The sequence below is a fragment of the Podarcis gaigeae genome, assembly GCF_964106915.1.
Source record: "Podarcis gaigeae genome assembly, chromosome: 3".
NCBI classification, from domain to species: domain Eukaryota; kingdom Metazoa; phylum Chordata; class Lepidosauria; order Squamata; family Lacertidae; genus Podarcis; species Podarcis gaigeae.
This window is the reverse complement of record NC_139680.1, coordinates 88,264,945-88,289,699: the sequence shown is the minus strand read 5'-3', so window position 1 is coordinate 88,289,699 and position 24,755 is coordinate 88,264,945. Positions and strand designations below refer to the sequence as shown.

General features: G+C 42.6%; 1 protein-coding gene across 5 annotated transcripts in view; it reads right to left on the bottom strand.

Moving 5' to 3' along the window:
• Nucleotides 1-24,755, bottom strand: part of PLB1 (phospholipase B1) — a 111,951-nt gene that overhangs the window by 40,801 nt on the left and 46,395 nt on the right. For 4 of the 5 annotated variants that reach the window (XM_083732156.1, XM_083732157.1, XM_083732158.1 and 1 more), the window contains 12 exons: nt 23,868-23,976; nt 19,484-19,535; nt 16,993-17,073; nt 14,879-14,944; nt 13,661-13,761; nt 11,683-11,764; nt 9,145-9,249; nt 7,630-7,725; nt 5,447-5,518; nt 4,735-4,858; nt 1,865-1,923; nt 193-266 (listed from right to left, as the gene is read on the bottom strand). In XM_083732156.1, the coding sequence (XP_083588282.1) occupies nt 193-266; nt 1,865-1,923; nt 4,735-4,858; nt 5,447-5,518; nt 7,630-7,725; nt 9,145-9,249; nt 11,683-11,764; nt 13,661-13,761; nt 14,879-14,944; nt 16,993-17,073; nt 19,484-19,535; nt 23,868-23,976 (1,021 nt within the window). The remainder of the gene's footprint in view (nt 1-192; nt 267-1,864; nt 1,924-4,734; nt 4,859-5,446; nt 5,519-7,629; nt 7,726-9,144; nt 9,250-11,682; nt 11,765-13,660; nt 13,762-14,878; nt 14,945-16,992; nt 17,074-19,483; nt 19,536-23,867; nt 23,977-24,755) is intronic. The other variant, XM_083732159.1, reaches the window with a different exon arrangement.

Sequence of the window (24,755 nt, the reverse complement as noted above, 5' to 3'; positions counted from 1 at the left end):
CCTCTCGCCATTCGTTCTGCTCAATTCACTACATCATAGATGTGACGCCCTGCAGTGCCCCCTAGGCTCAGTGCCCCGTGCGACGAAACCAGACACAATGCTCTAAAACTGCCTACTGTATGTGGGAGGAAATATCCACAAATGCAAGTCAGTGGCTATTTGTGGAGCAAAATCACAAGGATAGTTACCTACCTCCAAGCCAGCCCCCAATACTGCGTATTCATATCCATCAGGTCATTTGGTTTTGCTCCAATGCCATTACCAGCCTGCCTCAGAGAGACCAAAGAGATAGATGAAGTTGGCAACTCACGTATTTTGTTTTGTTGTTGTTCATAATGAAAAGTGTACTTTTAAGGCTTCAGGCTCCTAGAACAAGGGCAGCTGACCCCTTTTGTCAGATGCTCCATGGCATTTTGAAAGCTCTAAAGCAGTTGCTATGTACACTGTGTTCCATCAACAGGATTTATGGCTGCGTGAAGCCGGGTTTAGAAACATTATCAGCATGACTCGAGATAACTGGACAATAAATGGGGCAATTAATCGAGAAGTGGCACCCAATCAGGCCAATGAACTTTTACAACACCCTGTCCCATATTCACTCTGTACAGGATAATACAGAGAATGTGAAATGGAGTTGGTGCATGTGCGCAAATGACTGGCTGGATTAGATGATAATTTGGCACTTTACATAATGTGGCATATGGGGGAAGAGTTTTGGCTATTTTTAGTTATTTTTGTGTCCTGCCTAATGATAATCAGAATATTATAAAACATACAATAAAACAGCAATGATATCAAAGAACCCCCAGAAAATATCAGGTAGGAAAAACTTCAATAAAAACACCAGCTAAAACTTATTTCAACACATTTACAACATAGGGGAATGGCCTACTTAAAGAAAACTTTGTCGGCCGGACGGTGAAAGGTCTTTGAAGATGGGGCCAACTGGACACAGTCAGCCTTCATCCCCATCCTGGCTCCACCCCTCAGCTTGCACCTGATAGGGCAATTTCAAACTTTGTGATGGCAGCTGGCCAAGGAGGCGTTTCAATGGCTGGTCACCATGGTGAAGTCATTTTGCCCTCTGGGGTGTGAGGGGTTTCCACACTGGGCTGCAACTGCTGCCCTTGATTAGTCTGCCAGAAAAAGGTATTTGAAGCTGGACCTCAACTGGCAAGGAGTTCTAGAGCCTTGGAACCAGGGCCAGATTTAGGTTTGATGAGGCCCTAAGCAACTGAAGGTAATGGGGCCCTTTATATGTCCAGCTGTCCTTTGTCAACAACAAATTGTCGCTGTTTTTTGTGTTGAATATATGTTATATGGTATCCTATATATAGAAATGAGCAAACCAGTGATATTTTAGGGAGCAGGCTAGTAGCAGGTGGGGCCCATTACTTATATCAGAGGAGCCTACACAACACAAAACACTGTTGCTGTATGTAGGTTTTATTTTATTTGTTTTTTATCTTATATTTTGGAAACGTACATCCAGTTTTCTTTTCCTTTAAAACAATTTTGGGCCCCCAAGAGAGTGGTGCTCTAAGCTATAGCTTGTTTAGTTTATATGTAAATCTGGCACTGCTTGGAACCATCACCAAGAACTCTGGCTAGCTACGTGGATGATTGGGAATAAGGAAATCTATGTGTGGAGCGGTGCATGCAGCCATCTTACATATAAATGTGGTGGCCACTATCTCCCATCAGTGATGACACACACCCCGGCTGTAGTAAATGTTCCATCTGCTTGGCATGCTAAAGTATTCTACATGCCACAAGCCAGTATGTCAGCCAAATACCCTCCTCTGTCTAAGCAAGCAAACTGTAATGCAGCTCGCTTTGGGGGATGGCAAAAAATGTTTCTTACAGTCAAGGAATCCCCCAGGGCAGCAATTACTTGCACGTCAGCTGGTTTCAAGCTATGCACTATAAGGAAAAAGAAAGAAAGAAAAAGATGTGGTTAAATTTGCAACAGGAAGGAGAATTATGTTAATCATAGGATGTGAATTAGTGAATGTTTATACTCCAGTGCTGAGAGACATCAAACGTGCTCTGATTCACAAAATTTAGCAGTTTTGTATAAAATAAAACAATGGCCGTGTAGGGCAAGATAGAAACATACTGATCAATCTATCAGTGAAGAGGCTGAATGCCTAAGCTACCATTAAGGATTTTGATTATCAACAGATCCAAAGGATAGGATTGGGCCGTTTAATTCTGCTCAGCACTGAATCTTTGCACAACACAAGGAGTTGGTTTTCCATATATATCTGGCACTCCTATGCATTATAGGATACCAGCTCTATAAGTGGAACAATGTTAAAAATACTACAGCACCGGAATATAATTCTAAAATGGTTAAGCATGCACCAAAGGGTTATAATATTGATATGGGTATTCTAAACTTTTTCAAGTTGGTGGGAGGTTTAGGGGATACCCATTTTAAGTAGTGATGGGACAAAGTATTCAGCCCATATGGATTTTAATTCTTTTGTGGGTGGGGTAACCAGGACTGATATCCTACCCTGGTATAGGATACGCAACATCGTGCCCTCCAGATGTTGTGGAGTACAACTCCCACTAGAGCCAGCCAGCTTGGCCCATGGTCAGGGATGATGGAAGTTATCATCGTAAAGGTGCCATCTTCGCTAACCCTGAACTGCACTAATTCTTAATAATGATTTAGATTGGGGAGAGAAGTCTGAAGTGTTGCCACGCTCCTCATCCTGCTCTTATTTTATGCCCATTTAACATCTGAAGGTACACAGGTTTCTAGGAAAGAGTGAAAATGGGTTGGGTTTATTTTGCATCTGGTGGTCAAAACACAGGATTGGAAGTTTACCTCACAGGAGACCTGTATTCCAACACAAAGCAAGCCAAGCTTCATGTAGGATGAAACGTCAACTATGAGTTGGAGAGGATGCATCTTCTAATAGCATTTAAGGGGATGCCAAGCTTCATTTACTACTAGCAGTATTATAAAAGTATAGCCAAGTTCTGAAATGTATATGAGGCCTTGACGTTGCAACGAATTATTTACAGCAAGTCAGCCTGCAAATTACCTGAAAGGATGATTCCTTCTAACTAGCTGAGCAAGCGTCACATCATCATATTTCGGCAAGTTATGCAAACAAATTGCAGAAAGAGAAGAGCTGTTCTAACACACCGCAGGGTCAGGAAGACAAAGAGACCTGTGGCACCTTAAAGACTAACTCAGGGATCACCACCATAGGGCTCTTGTGGACTGTAAGTCCCATCTGCTCTAGTCAGTTTGGCCAGTGGTCACAGATGGTAGGAATTGTAGTCCAAAACATCTGGAAGGTACATTATTGGCTATCCCTGTGCAGCAAATATCCTCATTGCAAAAAATGTTTTTGTAAATAAGAACCTACTTCAGCAGCTGTTTTTAGTTTTTAAAAAACTAATTTTTATTGGTTTTTAAAGCAATACAAATACAATAACCATTAAACACTTATCCAGCAGTACAGCTAATGATGTTTGTTTTATCCGCTGTCTCTAGACATACACTTACACATTCAACGTTCAAACATATTACCTTACGTAACCCCTCCACTGAGAATATTGAGTGGTTGGTATAACCAGCTCTTGATTTGGGCTATTAACATAATTTAAAAATGGGGCCCACGTTACTTGGAAGGTGTCTCTATTCGTTATGCCTTTAATGGCCCTCCTGTGTGTGGTGCATAGCTGTCACCGTTTCCCTTTTCTTGCAAGGAATCCTATTTGGAATAAGGGAATTTCCCTTAAAAAAAGGGAAACGTTGACAGCTATGGTCTGGTGAGATGCTCAGACATTGCTGTATCCCAGATACTACTTTCCCATAAGTTCAGGGGTATTTCAGTTTGGCTTTTCCATTGCTGAGCTATTTGCTAATCATTTTGCTTTCAAAAGCAAATAAATTAGACTGCAATCCTATATGCACTTCTCTGGAAGCAAGTCCTATGGAACTTAGTGAAAGTTACTTCCACATAAGCCCACAAAGGTTCAGGCTGCTTACTTTTAAGGCACAACGTTACCCCTATTCGCTATTTATAAGAAGGGCACTCACTTGTAACTGGAGAAGCAGGGCCTGGGCTTCTAGTCCTAGCCATGACATTGCAGCTTCATCGCTATGTGTTGAGCACAGACCTGGAAAAGTAGCCACTTGAACAAGCAGCTGCTTGCCTGTAGGGCTCCATTCAAGCAAGACACCCACAAATTTGGGTGGAGCCCCTGTGTGTGAGCAGCTGCCTGCAATGAAGGAAACCCTTTTCAGATCCATATGCTCAACTTGCAAAACTTGAGTGCTGCATGGCAAGAGAATGTAACACCAGGGACAGAGTAGAAGCATGTAAATTTAATATTTAATAATGTAAATGCTTAAATGGGGCTTCTATCTTTTGTGCAAACCAAGTATTTCTCCTTGCCTTAAAGAATACCATTCCACTGAACTCAGTACAGTGGTATCTTGGGTTAAGAACTTAATTCGTTCTGGAGGTCCGTTCTTAACCTGAAACTGTTCTTAACCTGAAGCACCACTTTAGCTAATGGGGCCTGCCGCTGCTGCTGCACCACCGCCGTGCGATTTCTGTTCTCATCCTGAAGCAAAGTTCTTAACCTGAAGCACTATTTCTGGGTTTGTGGAGTCTGTAACCTGAAGCGTATGTAACCTGAGGTACCACTGTACAGTGATGGACTTTCACTTGGCTGGCTTTGATGTCAAGCATCTTAGTTTACCTGAAGTAGGGAAGTTGATGGATGGAGCTCTATCCTCACACAGCATCTGGCTTCCATAATCTGCAGTGGTCTCACTGGTGTAGGTATAGTTGCTGTTTCGGTATGTCATTAAGTATGGTTGGGCCTATGAAACAGGGATAACCCAAGTCAAAATAAAGACATTGCCCTAGAGAGCAGAGATAGCTATGTCTATGAAGCTGCTACAGTGGAGGAGGAAGTTTTATATTGCTGTAAACTGCTGTGTATATACAGCAGCATATAAATATTTTTATAAATAAATAAACCAATGTACATAAGAAGGCAGGAAGGTGGGGATTGGCTGAGGTTGGTGGGGCAGTGCACCCTCAAAAATGGACCAACCTCTGCTGTTCAGGCCTGTCTGGAAAACAGCAAATGCTCTTCCTCCATCAAAACTAGAATGTCCCCTTCCCAACTCCATCAGTTTGTGACAGCATCCTACTGTTTGTGTGAATTAAGCCACTGCTGCATGTGCTCCACCAGAGAACTAGCTGCCTGGTGTGCTTCCTTCCCACTTTGTGAATTTCTGCAGTTCATAGGCCCCAGAGTAGAAACAAGATGGCGGCGATGCTAGTTTGTCTCTTCAACAGACAGAGCAAGCAAGGAAGGAAAAACACACCTATCAAATCATGCTGGGCATCAGCTAGTTAATAAGAGCAACACTGTTAAATATTCCTGAGAAGATTCGCTTTACCTGATCTGGACATTTGAGGGTTATCATCATTTCAAGCGCTTGCAGTTTTGACTTCTCCCCAAGGGGTTCTAGCTGTATCAAAGAAGAAGAAGAGTCAGCATGGGATGAGAAATAAAACAGGCAGGGAGGGGGGAGTCAGTCACTATAAGCTGCATAACCTTCGGGGGAAGGAAGAAGCCGATGCATAATTGCAGATTCATCGTTACATTGCCTTCTGAACTAAAACACCATTTGATCCTGCTGCATCTTTCGCTTTAGGATGCAAAAGATGCATATTACAAGGGAGAGAAGAATGCAATAGACAGGACTTTGGCAAAGAGTCAACACACACAGACAGGCCATGTCTCCTGCAGGTCAGTTTGCTCGTTCATCAAATTAAAACACATTTATAGTCATAGAGCAGATTTGTTTCTAAGGCCCAATCTGCACCATTTATTTCAAGCAGTATTATACCACATTAAACCCCTGCAGCTTACTGCCACCCGCAAAGAATCCTCGGAAATGTAGTTTGTCACAGGTGCTGAAAGATATGAGGAGACCCCCTACCCTTCACACAGTTACAATTTTCAGAGTTCCTTGCAGTTACGGTATGTAATTTCCGCCCTCCAAGTTGTAAGCTGCCTTGAGCATGGTTTTAACTATGGAAAGGCAGCATACAAATAAAATGAGGAAGGAAGGAAGGAAGACTGATCGACTGTTAAACCGTTCTGAGAATTATTGCTCTGTGAGGGCAACAAGGGTCCCCTAACAATTCTTGGCAGCCTTAACAAAAAATAAAGTTCCCAGGTTTCTTTGGGGGAAGCCATGACTGTTTAAAGTGGTCTAATGCTGCTTTAAATGTATAGTACGGATGAGGCCTAGGTGTCTGCTTCTCTGCCAGGTGAGAATATAGCACCTTTTCCCCACATGCATTTGGATTATTATGAAGTACCGTATTTTTCGCTCTGTAAGGTGCACTTTTTCCCCTCCTAAAAAGTAAGGGGAAATGTGTGTGCGTCTTATGGAGCGAATGCAGGATGCGCAGCTATCGCTGAAACCAGAACAGCAAGAGGGAGAGCTGTTCAGTGCCTCTTGTGATGCCTTAGCCTTATCCTCCCTCCTCCTTCCTCTTCAACAACAGAATATTTTTTTTCTTGTATTCCTCCTCTAAAAACTAGAGCGAAAACTTTCGTCTTATAGAGCGAAAAATACGGTAACTTGCTTCTCTTTTGGAATGTGTAACTGGACTACAGTTGAGAATGAGAAATAAAAACTCAAGCAAACCTGATCTTTTGTTTTAGAAGTAATGGAGTGAATACAAGTGGTAGAACCAATGCCATATTTGCAAGATTTTTGCCTATAGATATTCTCAAATGGTGTGAAGTGTCACGCTGGCATGGCAGGAGAGGATGGCAAGTATGGCAAGAAGATTCCAGGACACCCAAAGAAACATTTAAACATTTCAGTGCAATGTAGAAATATTTTTTTTATTATTTGCAGAATATGGATAAATATCCTTTCAAAATGAGAGCAAGAGCCTCAAGTGATATGGAGGACAACCCTAGTTGTGTTTTCCAATGTATTTCTTTGCAATTAAAAAAAAGTGGTGTTGTGTGATAAAAAAAATTATTCTGAAAATGTGGCTCAGAGAACAAAATTTGAGAACTGCTGCTCTAGCCCCAATCCAATCAGTTTCTTTAAGCACATTTCAGGAGTTTACAGAGCTAGTTCCCGTGAGTAATTTTTAAAATATGTCTGATGTAAAAACATCTACCACAGAGAACAATTCAATTAGCCCTAATCTGCCAGGAACATCATTGAAGTTCAGCACAATATTTGACGGACAATTGTAAACAATTAACAACACTAGTAGGGTTGTTGTAAGAAAACTTGCAATGTTAAGGATTTGTACCTTTTTATATTTATTTAAAAATTTGTGATTAACGGAAGAAATGAAAAGTAAATGGGAAAATGTATAAATGCTATGAAGTAATAATGAATTATGGAAGCCATGAGACAAGTATGTAATGAGTATAATAAGGATTTGTTTAAATTTGAGAAAATAGAAACTTAATAAATATTTTTTTTTAATCATTGAAGTTCAGCCAAGATGATGCAATTCTTGGAGTGTTCTTTTGGTGCAAATCACATTCACTGGAAGATTTTAGAGGTCTGATGATTGCATTGAGAGAGATTTTTCTTACCATGTTATTCCACAGAGCCCGAGCACCTTGGGAATGACCCTTCTGGCTGAAGTGGAAGCAGTCTGGGGCAAAATAGGAGGAATCGGGCAACCCTTCCTAAAGAAGGAGACAACCACTTTATGATGGGGCTTTCAAAAGGTGACAGGAAGGTGGGGGAAATTAAGAGCCTTGTAGTACCTCAAAGACTAACATTTGTGGTGGGTTAAGCTTTCAGTAATCAGAGGCCATGATGCATGAAGAAAATAAACAGTGGGACCAAATGGCAAAGATATGCAAGTGACATGGTCTGTGACATAATTCTGTGTAAAGCTTAGAGAAGCCCAGTGGCCATTCACATTATAGTTTGAATAATATCTGCATCATCTCATCCCACTGCTGTTCTCTATATACAGTGGTACTTCTGGTTACAAAATTAATTCGTTCCAGAGGTCTGTTCTTAACCTGAAACTGTTCTTAACCTGAGGTACCACTTTAGCTAATGGGGCCTTCTGCTGCCGTCGCGCAATTTCTCTTCTCATCCTGGGACAAAGTTCTTAACCCGAGGTACTACTTCCGGGTTAGTGGAGTCTGTAACCTGAAGTGTTTGTAACCCGAGGTGTTTGTAACCCGAGGTACCACTGTACTATATCGCTTTTAATATTTGTTGAATCATTGTATTTTAATTTTCTGTTAGAAGCCGCCCAGAGTGGCTGCCAGATGGGCGGGGTATAAATAATAAATTTGTTGTTGTTGTTGTTGTTGTTGTTGTTGTTGTTGTTGTTGTTGTTGTGATTCCATCGCAGCATCTGAGACTGGAGACAATATGTGGGAAAAGAACAATGATTGCCCATACCCAGGAATATATTGTTACCCTCACTCCATTTTCCAGATAAGTTCTAGGGATGCAGCACTTAGCCAGGTTTGTTTTCTTTTCCTTTGGAAGAAAGCAGCTTAAACACTGCAATGGAAAGTTTCCACATCCAATGGGCAGAGAAAGGCAGCAGGTACCTGAAAATGCTATTAGCTTATGGCTCTGAATTCAGCTTTCTGTCTCTGTTTTGTCTCTGGTCCTTTCTTAGTCTTTTACTCAAATGGCAGTCCACTGTTCTTTACTCACACCTAGCTAGCTGGCTCCCTTGCTCTGACTAGAGTGGGAAATCAGAATGAATCATCTCCTCCAAAACAATTTTATTGGGCCATCCAGTACTTTCATCAACAAAGGATGTGCCTTTGTCAGGAAACATTTGCAGGCATCCTGAGCCTATTAACTTGGTCTTGTCCAAACCCCTCCCCATTTCACACAGGAGTGTGTGTGTGTGTGTGTGTGTGTGTGTGTAAATTCACCAAGTTAGTGTGAATACAAGCTGATCACAGACCAATGTTATGTGGCGAAAGGGTCCTATGACACGTAGTCATGTGGAAATATGTACCCTGACAACTTATTCCTATTTAAATGAGCTATTAATGTTGGGAACATGGACAGTAAATTAACGGTTTAAAGCAAAACACATGTATACATGCAATTTTGTACTTTACCGGAGTCTCCGGCATTCTCACTTCTTCAAAAAACGGTTGCACGACCACTGTGAAATCTTCCTTCGCGTCATACCTTCCACTCTCGACTAAGCCATGAATTCCCTCCTAGCAAAGCAAAACCCACAGTCATTGCACCATAGTAGGGCTGCTAAACCAGAAATGGAAGCCAGACACCTCAATGAAGAAATACTGGGTAGAGAAAAGGTTTAGTGCACTGAGCCTCCATGTGGTGATAAAACTCTGGGTGGCTACAGCAGCCAACATTCTGGCAGCTGCTAAAACCACCATTGGAGAGAGCCTCCTTCTGAGCCTTTCTGAGCAGTGCTTGTGAAATATACTCAGATTCAAGATGGATTTCATGCTCTTTATTCAGCTCATAGTGGTGAGGAGGAATGGAAATTCCCCTAGAATGACTGCTTTATATACATTATTTACACAGTGGCCCCACGTGATTGGCTAATTCCGGGATTCTCCTGTAGGCCAATCAGGTTGCGGATTCACTTCCACCTGGAGCTGGATTGGGTGGCTCCTGTGGACTAATCAGACTGCTGCATTCTGAATCCTATTGTTCTAGGACCAATCAGACTGCTGCATTTTGGATCCTATTCAACTCAGTACATAACAGCTTGCTTGTTTATTCTTCCGAAGCAGTGCCTGGCTTCTTTTTAGATGCAGAGAAACAAGGAAGAACATCACAGCAGGCAGAAGAACTAGCTCCAACCATCACTCAGGGCCTTATTGAGATGTAAGCCTAATACACAGACTAGTGTGTGATAAAGACACGGCTTTAAAAATGAGATATAGCCAACTCAGGGTGCAAGCACATTGCCTAGGACATGGGGATGGGGAACTCTTAATGTATGTATACTTTGCTAGTGAACTCAGTTCTTCAGACTTAGGGAGATGCCAGTGTTTGCAGAAAGATACTCCCACCCCAAAGAAAAATCTCTAGACGGTGGTCAAGGAATGCATTCAGTGGCCAAGGAATGTTGGCTGACTGTTGCAGGGTGGGGGATGGAAAACTAGGGTGGTATTCTGCACTAGCTGTGGCTTCTGGACCATCTTCAAGGGCAATCCCAGGTACAGCATATTACAATAGTCCCCCTCCCAAGGGCAGCAGGAACACAGACAGACAGAGAGAAGGGATGTGGATGTGGATGCTCTGGGGGGCGGGAGCCAGCCCACCACAGGTGACTTTTAGCTAATAACCAAGGTGGAAGATCTAATTACAGATTTCCTATACAGATTTCCTCAGGCTTCACACTCTCAGCTGCTGCACTACAGCAGCTCTCTCTTTTATGGTATCAGAGTTCTCCCATTGAAATCCCTGGTAAAAAAAGATTCCTTTTTCTTAATTGCAGACTGTTTCAATCCATTTTCTATTCTCCTGCAGCTCCCCTTCCTCCCTCCACACTGCCTTTGTTCACTGTCCTACTAAACCACATTTCAAAGCCCCCAAACACATGTCCTTCCTGAATCCTTTGCTTAATCTTCATTTGCCTCTAACCAGGTCACCTAATACTTATTTGAGCACACAGCAGCTCCTCTGTCTTTTCAAGTCTATTTGTCCTTTCCGCAGTATTTAGTAGAGAAGGTGACATATAATTCTTTTCAATATTATCCCAGAGATTTTGTATTCTGGGCATCCTAAGCTTAAGGCTTAGGAAGACTGCGGTAAGCACCAAGACAACATGGCAGAAAAGCTTACAAACCAAAAATTGAGAAGGATCCTGCTGAAATATACCAACATGGTCAATATTCTATAGGCCTTAGTTACGATTCCACATGGTCAGTGGAAACTGACGCAAGACATTAAATGCTAGATCCTTTCTTATGTCTTGCTAATGCTGTTTTCTGTTGTAGTGCAACTGATGTCTCATTCATTGCCAAGTAGCCAACTTCCCTCAGTTGCTACCACAAACCTCTGTGAATGCATGCCCAGTACTGCAAGGAAACACTAAAGTGAGGGTGAGGAAAGGAAAAGTGACATTTTTAAAATATTAAAATTGGCCAGGCAAGCATGCCTCATCTAGTTTCCACTGAAAAAGAAGGGGGTGGGAGAATGCGACATAAAATTCAGATATAAATTTATTCAGCAAATGTCACTGCATGGATAAATAATTCAGAACTCAGAAACTTCCACCTAGCAGAACTTTATGAAGGTCATTTACCTGCTGCTGCTCTTCTACCTCCCTTAGATTTTTCTATATAACCTGCTGTCAAAAGGTTATACAGAGTAGGTAAAACAACAATGATTGGCCCAAGTTTGAGTATTTGCACTACCATTGCCTACTGGGGCAGGAGCAGTTGGTGTTACCCGCCCCTGTCCTCCATACTGTGACTGATGTCACTACCAATTGCCTGGACAGTGGCGGGGGGCAGGAAAATGCTGTGGCCATGAGGTAAGAATGAAGTAAGAGGTAACCTATTATGAAAGTTTCATCTATTTGATGCTTGCTTGCAACTATTACTTGAGGAGTTGGGTCTGGCAACCTGCTTCTAAATGTGATAAAAGGGAAGATTATTAAGTTTCCTTACCTGATACCTTTTGTTAAACAACTCCAGCGTCTCAATTTCAGTAGAGTTATCATTGGGGTTCAAAACACAGGTACAAAGAGATCTAGAAAGGAGGAAAATGGTAGATGGCTCTTCAAACAGTAACGCATCCCCTAAATATCTTAAGGGAAGATGGAGCAAGCTTGTCTTCCCTGGCTCTGGAGGGTAGGAATCGAACCAATGACTTCAAGTTACAAAAAAGGAGATTCCGACTAAACATCAGGAAAAACTTTTTGACAGTAGGAGCAGTTTAGCAGTGAAACGGATTCTCCTTCCTTGAAGGTTTTCAAGCAGAGGTTGAATGGCCATCTATCCTGGATGCTTTAGCTGAGATTCCTGCATTGCAGGAGGTTGGATTACATGACCCGTGGGGTCCCTTCCAACTCCACAATTCTGTGATTCTAAGTCAGAAGGCCAAGAAAACTCAAGCAGCAGAACCTCTCATTTTAGAAAATTCATCCCTGAACTTGCTTCAGACTTGCAGATTTCCAAACAACTATGGTCCTTTCCATATGGTAAGGTCCACAAAGCCTGAACATACAGAGTGGGGACAGGATTGTGTTGCTTGTTGCTATTCCTGATCTCCATGTGTTGGCTCTGTGTACACATATGTCATGTATGTGGACACAGTGCTGATCAACACACGGAGGCTGAGAGTAGGGTTGGAGGAATGGGCATAGCCAAGGGGGGGCAGGGAGGGGCAGCTGCTCCCCCTAAATCAATAAAAAATAAATACATAGCTAACTGAGGTTATGTCCCCCCCCCCAAAGGCCACCCCTCCCACACACAAAAATCCTGGCTACATTCATGGGAGGCAGTGAACCCACTCACTTTCCACCATTTCAGCCTACCTGGGCTTCTGATCATGTAAAAAGAAATTATAGTTTAAGTCAATCAGGGCATTTATTTGTCTCTCCACAAACACTGATCTCCCCTGTCTCTTCTTCTGCAACTTTCACACTGGAGTGCAATCAGCATTCCCTTTTGATGAATGCAGGGCATTTCCTTGTTTCAGAAAGGCTGGATGCAATCTGTGTGTACTGCCTTTGTGTGTGTTTCCTTTACAGCTTCTCTTTAACAAATGTCATTTGCTGCAAGCACAGGCTTATCGCAAGATTCTAATAACTAGACAAGGACTGGGACGAGAGCCTAAGAGATTAAAGATGAGTTCCTCTGATCCCTTAGAAAAACGATTATCTGAAGATATCTGTGACCTTTTCTATCCTTCCCGAATGCCCTGATTCATTATGTGCAGGAATGCAGGGGTTAGGAAGGCAAGAAGAGTAATCAGCCTGGCTTCAAGCCAAGCACACAGTGATTTATGCAGACTCCTTCTTGGTGGATACTAGCTTCACTGCCATTGCAATGCATTTCAATTTGCAAGGCAATAAAATTTCACATGTTTCTCAAACACTCTGAGCTGCAGAACTGTATTTGGCACTAACTACTTTCTCTGTACAGTGGTTGCTATTCATTATGAACAGTAATCTAGGATGTAAACTGATGGGCACGGTTCTTTATATCTGGAAGTCAAGATAATATTTTATATCTGCATGTGTGTGTGTGTGTCTATATATCTATAGTAGTAATTCCATGACTGCCAGTAACTCTAGACTATAGAACACACACCTATAGATAGACAGATAGATAGACAAACAGACACCACAGTTTCATGGATTTCAGTGTGGCATACATAAAAAAATTAAAATCTATAATACAATATTAAAATAAGATAAAATACTAAGCAACAGTATGTTGACAATGGCCTTCCAACCACACTTGAAGTAAAATAATTGAAAGTGCCTCAAGAAGTAAAATAATAGCGTTGATAGCAGGTGCACCTTCTTTTACACATGTGTTATGCAGTTTGCCCACAGATGGAATGTGGAAACTAGGTTCCTCAATCAGATATGTTGCAGGGTTTCCTGAACTGTATGAAAATGAGAAGTCAATTCCCTACCTCATGAGGAGTCTTGGGCAGTAAACTCTCTTGTCTTGATACAATTTCCTCAGAGTTGCTATGTGAAGGATGGAGACCAGGTTCACAAATGTACGAGGAACCTGCCAAAAGGTAGGGACAAAATGCAATAGGTAGTATCAGCTTCTTAGTACATTTGGCCTTTTGATCAATATAACATATTCATTGTCCACTGACCCGGCCTGCACAGTACACACTAAACTGAGGAAATTATTGGCTGCCACTCCCTGCCTCCAATCATTCAGGGATCCCTAATTCAGGCTGAAGCGCTCTTCCTTGATACGTTAGTTCTTGAAAGCTTAAGTGCCATTGAAGTCATAGGGAGGAAGATTGTCAAAGCTAGGTCCTTAACTGTAATGGAAGGGGCTGTACTATGCAATTCATAGACAATGGTCCTGCCGAGAGTTTCCAAGCCAAGAATGAGAAGAGCTTCATTTCAGTGGTTTGATGTTATTGTGTGTTACCAAGAATTAGATGGGTGTCTGGATGCATAAAACTGAGGTGTGATACACCACACTCTTGCAATGGAGAAACATCCTTTAAATGGTGTGTTCACAATGCACAATCACCTGTGTATCATTCAGTCTGTGGCAAAATGTCATTTAAGTAAGTTCTCTAGCGATGTGTAAAAGGTAAAAGTAAAGGTATCCCTGACTTAGGTCCAGTCACGGACGACTCTGGGGTTGTGGTGCTCATCTCGCTTTACTGGCCAAGGGAGCCGGTGTTTGTTCGCAGACAGCTTCTGGGTCATGTGGCCAGCATGACTAAGTCACTTCTGGTGAACCAGAGCAGTGCACAGAAACACCGTTTACCTTCCTGCCGAAGCGGTACTTATTTATCTACTTGCACTTTGACATGCTTTCAAACTGCTAGGTGGGCAGGAGCTGGGACCAAACAACAGGAGCTCACCCTGTTGCGGGGATTCGAACAAGTCTGATCGGCAAGTCCTAGGCTCTGTGGTTTAGACCACAGCGCCACCTGCGTCCCTTACCTAACAATGTGTGACCCCCCCTAAAGCCAAATATAGCCCAATAGTCAAGTTTGGCAGTCTCCTGGGGTCTTGAGAATCCTCCAGTTTTGAATTCCCATAATAAATAAATAAAATAATTTCATGTTCTAGAGTGACCTATTCAACTACTAGTAAATCAACATCTCATTACTTCCCCCTACCAGCCCCAATGGCAAAGCGTCCTTTCATACCTCTTTATGGAGTATGTCCAAAGCAGCCTGTATATTGCTTACAAAATTTTCAGCGGAATAAAGTACCTATAGTATGAAAGAAAAAAGGGGGGGAGGTGAGTTGTGTTCACAATGACCTGCTCATAGCCTGCTTCAGTTCTTTCCCAGTAACTTCATTATTCATTCATATTTTAAGGGGAAATTTATACGAGAGTGCACACCGATTAAAAGTGACATAATAAGTAAGAAATTTTGAGATTAGGAACTTGAGAACAAAGCATCACATGAGAAGCAGATGTAAGATTTGCTGCACTGGCTGTTTGGGGCAAAGCTATCAGTGCATCAGCGCAACACTTGTGCTGCATTGCAAACATTTAGGATAAGGGTTCCAGGTAGGCATTCAGAACTAAACTTCAATCCACTCAGTCCTAAAGGTGGATAATGACTGGTAATGGCAAAGAGTCATGCAGAGCTCCATTTGCTAACTCTGCCACTTACATTGCATGAACAATTGTATGAACAACAGAATATGTGTATGATGGAGCTGCCTTGGCCACAGAAGTGAATGAGGAAGTCAATGCTGCACATGAAGAGACTGGGAGCCCTAAGTCCACATAGAGCCAGTGTGGTGTAGTGGTTAAGAGCAATAGACTCGTAATCTGGTGAACCGGGTTCGCGTCTCCACTCCTCCACATGCAGCTGCTGGGTGACCTTGGGCTAGTCACACTTCTCTGAAATCTCTCAGCCCCACTCACCTCACAGAGTGTCTGTTGTGGGGGAGGAAGGGAAAGGAGAATGTTAGCCACTTTGAGACTCCTTCGGGTAGTGATAAAGCGGGGTATCAAATCCAAACTCTTCTTCTTCTAGAAGCTCTTTCACGTGTAAATAGCCTGATAATGTTGCAAATAACCTGCTTGCAATTAACCTGCAAATAACCTGATTATTCTTAAGGTGCCATCCACAGTTGCAGCCCAAGCCGCCTTGAATATTTTGACAATATTTCTAAAAGTTGTGGTGCCCATAAAAGGGACGAGAGTTTCACAGCTGTGGAACAGCCACCCTCTTTCTCCCTGTGCTAACCTGGTATGCTAACCTGCCACTCTTGGTTGATCTGAAAGATTGCAGCAGGGCTTAGAGGAAGTGGCAGATTTTCAGATTTACTGGATCCATGGCATGATAAGTGTTCTATTATTAAATTATCTATATATCCGTTATCTAAACTTTTGACTTTATCAAGAGAAAGTTATCTTTAAGATGAAGTCACAACAATAAAGTTCTCAAAGATATGCTTTTGTGTGATATCATCTTCAGGTTGAATGACCTCTAGGTCCCACCACAGAGAAGGTGACATGACTAGATGCTTAAACCCATCTGACATTAACTCCACTATCACACGATGATAAGCCATGCTAGTTCACAGTGTCCAATTGCTCCTCTTCAGTTAGCCATGAAGCTTTGGTTTGTCAAGCTTTGGTCCAAACCTTGATCGTGTCTTGTTCTCCCTAACAAATTGTTAGCAACAAAATATGATTTCATGTTGGCTGGTGATCATGATTTGTTCGGGAGAAACAATCCCAGTTCAGATGGCTTGTTGCTCTCACCTGCCCCGCGGAGAAAGCAAACCAGGAATGTTTGGGCAGAAGCTGAATAGACTAGCAAGTGGCAATCTTATTTCATTACTAGTAACTGAACAGAGTCTGCCACCAAACCTGACACAGTAGGCTCTTAGGGGTGCAATACAAGCCATGTGGCACAACACAGCTCTGTCCTCCAACAGGAAGAAAGGCCTGGGGAGCTCAGAAGGAGCAGCCAGAGGAAATGCCACCACTTGCCCCTCAACATCTGTCATCTGAGGTGATAGCCTCACTCTGCCTAATGGTAGGACCGGACCTAAACCCGAACATTACTCAGTAGGACAGAGATAACATGGAGTCATTCCAATATTATAGTAAATAATGTGAAGGACAGATCCTGTGTAAATAATGTGAAGGACAGATCCTGTGCATCTGCACAATTACCACTTAGGAATATTTATGGATGAGCACTCAGATACACAAGTAAGATTTTCTTGCTGGGTGTTGTATAAGGTGAACAGAGAAAAACACTTTTAAAATAATAATGTCTTGGAAACTTACAGGATCTTTGCAATGGTCACACAAGTCATTCCCTCCTATGAAAATTGTTACAAGTTTCCAGTCTTCTTGGAAATTTATTTTCTACATTAAAGACAAAGAAGATGAAACATAATGAAAAGCAAGAAGCAAAAATACTTGCGGCAACAGCCTAGAAGGATTAATTAAATTGCTCTTTTAGGGGCACAGTCAGCTTATTCTTTGGACTTTTACAGAACCTAGGAAACCAGGGCAGCAATCTTAAATTAGGTCTTTATGCGCCACATGGTTATATAAAACAAAACAAAAAAATCACAGGTTCACTTTGCAGTGGCCTATTTCAAATCACTAATGATACTATAGTGTCACCTACATGCCTAGTTGTATACTGTCACATTAGGAACTGGGCTCCAGATCTCCATTTTTAAGAAGTACAATTGCTCTTAGGGCAGAAGCATGCTAGGCACACCACTGCCAAAGAGCTGCAGCTCAGTAACAAGGGATATTGCCTGCATGTTTAAAGTTTTAGGTGCAATCTCCAGGGCTGCCAGCTAAAGGATCACAGGTTGCAAGGCCTTTGGAGAGCTACTAGTCGCCAGGCTGACCTCCTGGGGCAACGACATCATTGGTTACGCTTCAGCACCTTGTACTGTAGAAACAGAACATTGGAACGAAAACAGAAATCTGTCAACCCAATTTCTCTGCAGTGATTTAATGCAACCATAGAAAGTTCAGGGGAGTTTGATGGGTCGCTTTTAACTTTTCCCATGCATCTTATTAAATGCACAAATGATTTGCAGGCACACACCTGGAAGCTGCAACGCTGGACCACAGTGATGCTTGGTCCTTCTGGAGTGGCCCAAACTGGCAACTATATGAGTTACTTAACACCTATAGTGAGATGAGCACCTCACCCCATGGTCACCTTTGATTGGACTTAACCATGCAGGGGTCCTATATAATTGGTTTAGCAGCACTCCCCTTTTCCAGGGAGATGTATGAATTCTAAGCTTCAGAACAAAACTAAAATTCCCAGGGTTCTTTGCAGGATACTAGAATGATTAAAATGGTATATAACTAATCTAAGTATATATGTCTTGTTAAATAGTGACATGTTGAAGCATCTGGCATCCCATCTGTTTTAATAGTTGGTTTACTGTTTTTCCTGATGTGTACTGCTGAGCCACTAGGGACTCCACCAGACATCCTGTTTATCGAGCATTTATCCTGATTTGCATACACAACACTTAGGTGGTGGTTAGATTATGTCCTGTCTTCTTTTTATTTAGCAATCATTCTGATTTCTTTGTGGGGCAGTTATATAACAATGAGCATTCAGCCTGAACTGCTTGCCGGGTGTTTACATGTCTTCCTGTTAATCATTTGCTCATCCCACACACTTCAGGGCATTTCCCTGTCACTTTCCTAACTGCAAAAAGTCCTTTGTTGTTGTTTTTTGTGGGGGGGGGTTGTTTTTGTTTTAGTCATGCTCAGGCAACAGAGTGCTTTATTCACTGCAATAAACTATTGTTCTGGTATGCTCCTGAATTTCTCCCGCAAAATAGTGGCATTCTGGCACCCTCTTGAAGTAGTACTGTAGCAGCCCAAAGCATGCTTATTCAGATATGTAAATCCTAAGATCCATATTCAAAAAGGGTTCAGAGCTCTACTCCTATCAGTCGTACCCGTCAGAGCTCTTCTCTCACTCTTGCATGCCGGCCCACACCTTGGCCACTGTAGCTTCTGGCTTTTTTGAACTACTAGCAGTATTGATGAACTGCATCAGCATCTGCATCCTTTTTTTAAAAAAAAGTCTACTCTGTTTGGAAGATGTTGTGTTGCTGCAGCAATGCATGGTAGACTGGCACGAGAAATAGCAAACCCTTCCCGGATTATATCTTCGTACATCAAATCTTCATGACTAAAATAACAGTTTTATTACTTTATGGAAATTTTATGGAAAAATTAAAGACAATAATTTTAAAGGGGTGTGAAGCATATTTTCTTTGTTTTTAAATCAGGGATAGAGATTCTGTGGCCCTCCAGAATTCCCATCATTCTTGACCATCAGCCATGCTGAATAGAGATGATGGGAGTTGGAGTTCAATCATGTCTGGAAGACCATAGGTTTGCCATCCCAGTTTTAGATGGTGGCTGCATATATCACAGCAGGCACCACAGGTTTTTAAAAAAATAAAAATAAAAAAGCATTCCCTCTTGTCTGAGAGTAGGAGGGGGTGCCTCTTCTACGAATACGTCTTTTATCTGCAGTTTTTCTGGGTATTTATATTCAAATCAACTTTTTTTAAAAAAAGAAAAGAAACGTATTACACAATTAGTCAAGGATCCCTTGTGAGCCATTTCTATGTGTTTTCCATTTCTATTTGATTAAAAAGTGAACCCTTCATTCCATCCTTAAGACCTTAACCTCCCCTTCCCATCCCTTGCGAAATCGTGTAAGATAATGCAACCCATTAAGAAAAGAAAAGAAAGGCTCGCATTAACAGAAACTCACAGAATCAGTCTTCATAAGGTCTATTAGCTTTCTAGCTTGAGATAGGAGGCCTCTAAATATAAAAAACATAAGGCAAGTGATTAGAATTTTGTGATCAGTACAGCCATTGGGAATATGATAACAGGAAAACTAATTCAAATGGTACTGGCCTGTGTCCATAAATTTCACCCCCCAAAGCCACTTCATTCAACAGACAGTGTACAAAGAACTTTGAAAACATCTTTAAACTTGCTTTAATGTTCAAATAGCCAGTCTCATAGGGCAGACAGGTCATGACTACTGTGCATATTTCTGCATATGAGACACCTTGCACAGGCAGGAAGGCATCAACAGCTCTGGCCTGCCGATTTGTGCAATGCTAATCTTTCTGAGATCCCACATGTGTTGGCACACAAGGAATGCCGAGCCGTGGAACTGCTCTGCTTTGCTGTGTGCAGTAGGATTCCCACAATGGGATGTGCCCATGGAATAGCAGCTCTATCCATGCATGCAATTCCCTGCCATATGCAAAAGTGGATTGCTGGCCTGGGGCCAGGAACAGAAAACAGACGTCTCTCACCCAAGCATCAGCTTCTATCGGGATAAATTCAGGGTTGCATGATATCAGCTGTAGGCATAAAATATTATCTCCAGCTATTGTCATCTAACTGAGCTGGGAGAGATAACGGTAATCTAACAGCACAATTAAATCCAGTGGCTTGCATGCAACACTTCTGTTCGTGCTGTCAAAAATGGCCTTTGCCTCACTTACAGCAGTGCTGCACTGATGACTCAGAGTTGATTTTTGCAGCCACCACTGGCAGGAGCCACACTTGTGACTGACCTCCAGCTAAAATAGCCATTGCTATGTGCAGAGGCAGTCCTGGGTGGGCTGACACAACCCACAGAGCTTTGCATGCCTTTTTGCATATCACTCCATGTCAAGCTTTTCTGAGCATGCAAAAAGTAAATGTGACCCTATGCATTGTGTTACTGGCTCAGATGTGGGAATCTGCCCTCGTGATTCAGCATAGCCTCACAATGCTTCTCAGCAGCATTATAGGATAACCCAGGGGTAGCTAACCTTTGACCTTCCTGTTGTTGGGCTACAGTTCCCATCATCCTCACCACTGGCTATGCTGGCTGAGGCTAATGGGAGCTGGAGATCAACAATACCTAGAGGACATCATGTTTAATGATCCCTGTCCTAGCCATCCCACTTTGACCATGCCCATTTTAAATTTATGCATTTGTAATACATCACACTTTTGGGAAAAGAAACAGGTTAAATCTTATGTATAATTTTGCAAACAACCAGTGCTCCAATTTATCAAGGACATTTTGAATTTTCATCCCGTTCCCTGTGGTATTTGGAGTCCTAGTTTTCTGTAATGTGCAAATCTAATGAGCATTATACCAACTCCTTCCTCCAGGTTGTTAGAGGGAGCAGCAGCTAAGCTAAGCTTGTAGCATCCTGAGATACTATGCCTCTTTTAATAACAGTTCTGTGGTAGCAGCAGCACACAGGGAATCCTTCTGGCTGTCTTTCAAGAAGGCATGCAGGTCACTAACTCTGTGGTGCAAGTCAGTTTTGCCTGGATCTCAAACTAGGATCCTGTTTTGTTATCTTTGAACATGTGGCATACTCAGCATGTTGTGTGGGTTAAACGTTTTTGTTTAGACAAGTCCACCCAGATATGCAGAATGACGGTGTGTGCTTTAATCTGCTTTTAGTTTATCACTGATTTTATTTTATTTTTGAATGTTTCAAATGACTTTTAACTGTTTTCACCAATAATTCTATGGTTTAATTCTTTTTGTAAATGGCTTTCATGTGTGTATTATTATTATTATTATTATTATTATTATTATTATTATTATTTTAAAAAGCAATCGAGTGGTGCCTAAATTTTATGAAAGAAATGAAGAATTTTGTCCCAGGGTCCTGACCTCAGCCTGGCACGAAGCCAGCCAAGACGGTCCTGGGCCTGCCTCCCACCATCTTGTTTGGACTGTTGCCTCTTCTCCAGGATCACTATGCATCAGGACAGCTGAAAGGAGCCACTGCAGACCTGCTGCTGCTAGGGAGGAAAAGTAGCAGCCCCGGGGCATCAAGCTTAACCACTCACAGGAGGATTGGGTCCTTTGACAGCACTGGGCCACTTGCAGCAGTATCTGTTTGTGGGTTTCTTTGGGCACCATCTTACCAAGGGCTCTCCCCCAAACCTGGAGCTGGTCCTTGTAATGGATAACCCAGCAGCGAGTTGTCCGTTTTTGCTATGTTTGCCACAGTGCAAAGTTGCACTGGATGCTTTAGTTGAGATTCCTGCATTGCAGGTGGTTGGATTAGATGTCCTTTCTGACTCTACGATTCTATCCTGAAGGGTTGCAACGAAGCAGGTCAAGGGAAGGGAGTGTGCAGCCTGTTCAGGATGGACAGCTTTGTTACTTAATAATCTCCCTTCACAGGGATGGAGGGAGGGAGCTAAACCCTTGATGTGTGAATGATATTGTGTGCCAGTGGAACAGATAACTGCAAGGATTCTGCCGGCAGAGATAATGACTTTCAAAAAGCAACGGTGGTGGTGATGATAACTGCTGGAGTGATCAGCTCAGCGCTCTGTTATTGTGTGCTATCACCTCGGTGAAATTACTGTTATTATGTGGCATCAATGCGTATGGTACAAACTGTGACTGACATACAAGGATTCCCTGTTTTTCCAAGGTGAGAGGGGGCTCTTATTTTTTGTGGGTGGAAGCACTGGAGAAGAGCCAAGCACCTTGTCAGAAAGAAACCAAACTGTGCATGAGTACATACATTTAGAAACACTCGAGACAAATCAACCTAGGGCTAGTTCAAATGTTGCCACCCCTAGATAATATTTAACTGTGCAGAAAAAGAGCATCTCTGTGCAGAAGGTTCAAGTGGCTATGGAGGGGGGGGGGATTATCAGAAGTGGGGAGGTCCACTTCTGACATGAAGGGCCACATTCACACAGGGCTAATTGATATGGGGATGAGTCAGAGCTGCCGCTGCACCAGAATTCACACACTCCCAATGATTTTTAACCCATTTATATTGATCTATTAAATCTGCAAATGAGGAAAACATCATTGTTCGAAAGTGGGGAAAGCATGCGTCCCTTGTTTTTTGATGATGCGCACATGTGTTACTGCAGTTGTCCTGCAGGAGGAAATAAGTGGTATCCTGCAAAGTTGATGCACTATTTGCACAACAGAACTTCCCCTTCCTCTCCTTTTCCCCCATGCCCCTCCCCAAATCAACTCGGAAGGGTTAGGGGGAAACCCACAACAGATTTAGGAAGGCGTGAGGGCAGATTTGATTTACAATCTGCTGTCTGGTTAAATCCGGGCAACTTTTTTTTTTGGTGGGAGGATAAAAAAATGTTTTCATCAGTTGCTCTCACCAATTAATCAGCTAAGCATCGCAGCCCTAAGAGAAACACATCACATTTTCATTCCCAGTTGGATATCTACTCAACAAACATTGTTGAAGATGCAACTTTCAGTGAGAAAGCAGAAACAGAAAACTCAGCCAGAGTTTTTCAGCTGTTCATTCCCATTTGCAAGCTGAGGTCCTTAAGGGGGGAACTCTCTGATGGAGCTCCTGTTTCTGTTCACACTGGAGTTGGGATGTAGTCAAAGAGCCTTTGCCAGCATCCTGGGGAAAGTGCCTAAATGATGTGTGATTATATTTGCTCCATTTACTCCAGTCACTCAGTAACCAAGGAGGACAGCCTTGCTGAAACCTCTTCTTTTTTGGACAGGAGTAGGAACGAGATAAATAATCAGAGACTCGACTCAACTTGTGGAGAAGTGAGGGTTCACCCACACTGCCATTTTGTTTTCTTATTTCTTTGATGTATTTATATCCCACCTTTCTCCCAAGTTGGGATTCAAGGCAGTTTAATGTGGATAGTAAGCTTCTTGTCCCCCCCCCCCCCATTTCTCTGTTGTCCATATGACATTCTCCAAATCACTGCCTTCCCATACTTTGCCTTCCCTCAATTTGGATTTCCGCATACCCTCTCCCTGGTGTCTGAAAACCTGGACTGAAGGAGGGAAACACGTGAGAAAAGAGCAATTTGTAGGAGAATACCATATGGACAATGGAGAATCAGTGGAGTTATAGGAAGCTGTACCACATTAAATGACAGGATGGATGAGGCCTCAGAATGTGGAGACAATGCTCTTTCAGTCACTGATCAACTTCTCTCAAAATAGGATTTAGCATCTCAGGATAAAAGGATAGTGCATTTTCTTTTTTTCTTCCCAATTATGATTATGCAACAGTACCATTACAGATAAATGCTAAAAAGGCTTAACACATCTGCAACAGACAGGTCTGCACAGACAAAAAAACATGCCCAACATCTAGTCTTACTCTGCACGGGCTCCTGCCACAGCCTGGTTCAGGTAGGCATTAGATGTGCTCTGGCTTCCTTTGCCACTGGAATAGCCTAACAGAGAAGGGTTGAACTCACGAAGAATATCTGAAAAAGAAAGGTAGGATATCATAGAGGCGTACCAAACGATGAATGAATAGCATAGATATTTCTGTTTTCTAATAATGGTCGGCAGCTGGTTCAAGACAAACAAAAGGCAACACCTTTTTACCTGACAGCATTAATTTAGGGTGGCCTTAAAGGTAAAGGTACCCCTGCCCGTACGGGCCAGTCTTGACAGACTCTAGGGTTGTGCGCTCATCTCACTCTAGAGGCCGGGAGCCAGCGCTGTCCGCAGACACTTCTGGGTCACGTGGCGAGCGTGACGAAGCTACTCTGGCAAGCCAGAGCCGCACACGGAAACACCGTTTACCTTCCCGCTAGTAAGCGGTCCCTATTTATCTACTTGCACTCAGGGGTGCTTTCGAACTGCTAGGTTGGCAGGCGCTGGGACCGAGCAATGGGAGCGCACCCTGCCGCGGGGATTCAAACCACCGACCATGCGATCGGCAAGTCCTAGGCGCTGAGGTTTACCCACAGCGCCACCCGCGTCCCTACAGGGTCCCTAAGGGTGGCCTTAGATGGTCATAAAAGGCATGAGACAAATATGTAGCATAGCCATTAGTCACGACAGCAAAATGGAACACCTGTGGATGAATTTAGACATCCAAGCAATGTGTTGGGAAGGGAACATGTTGGAGGAGTGATGTTTCATGGATGGATGGATGGGTGGATGGATGGATGTAATAACAACAACTACGAACTTCACCCTCAATGTCTCTTTTGCACTGCCCTGAACTTTTCTTCTGAGCATGTTTGGACAAACA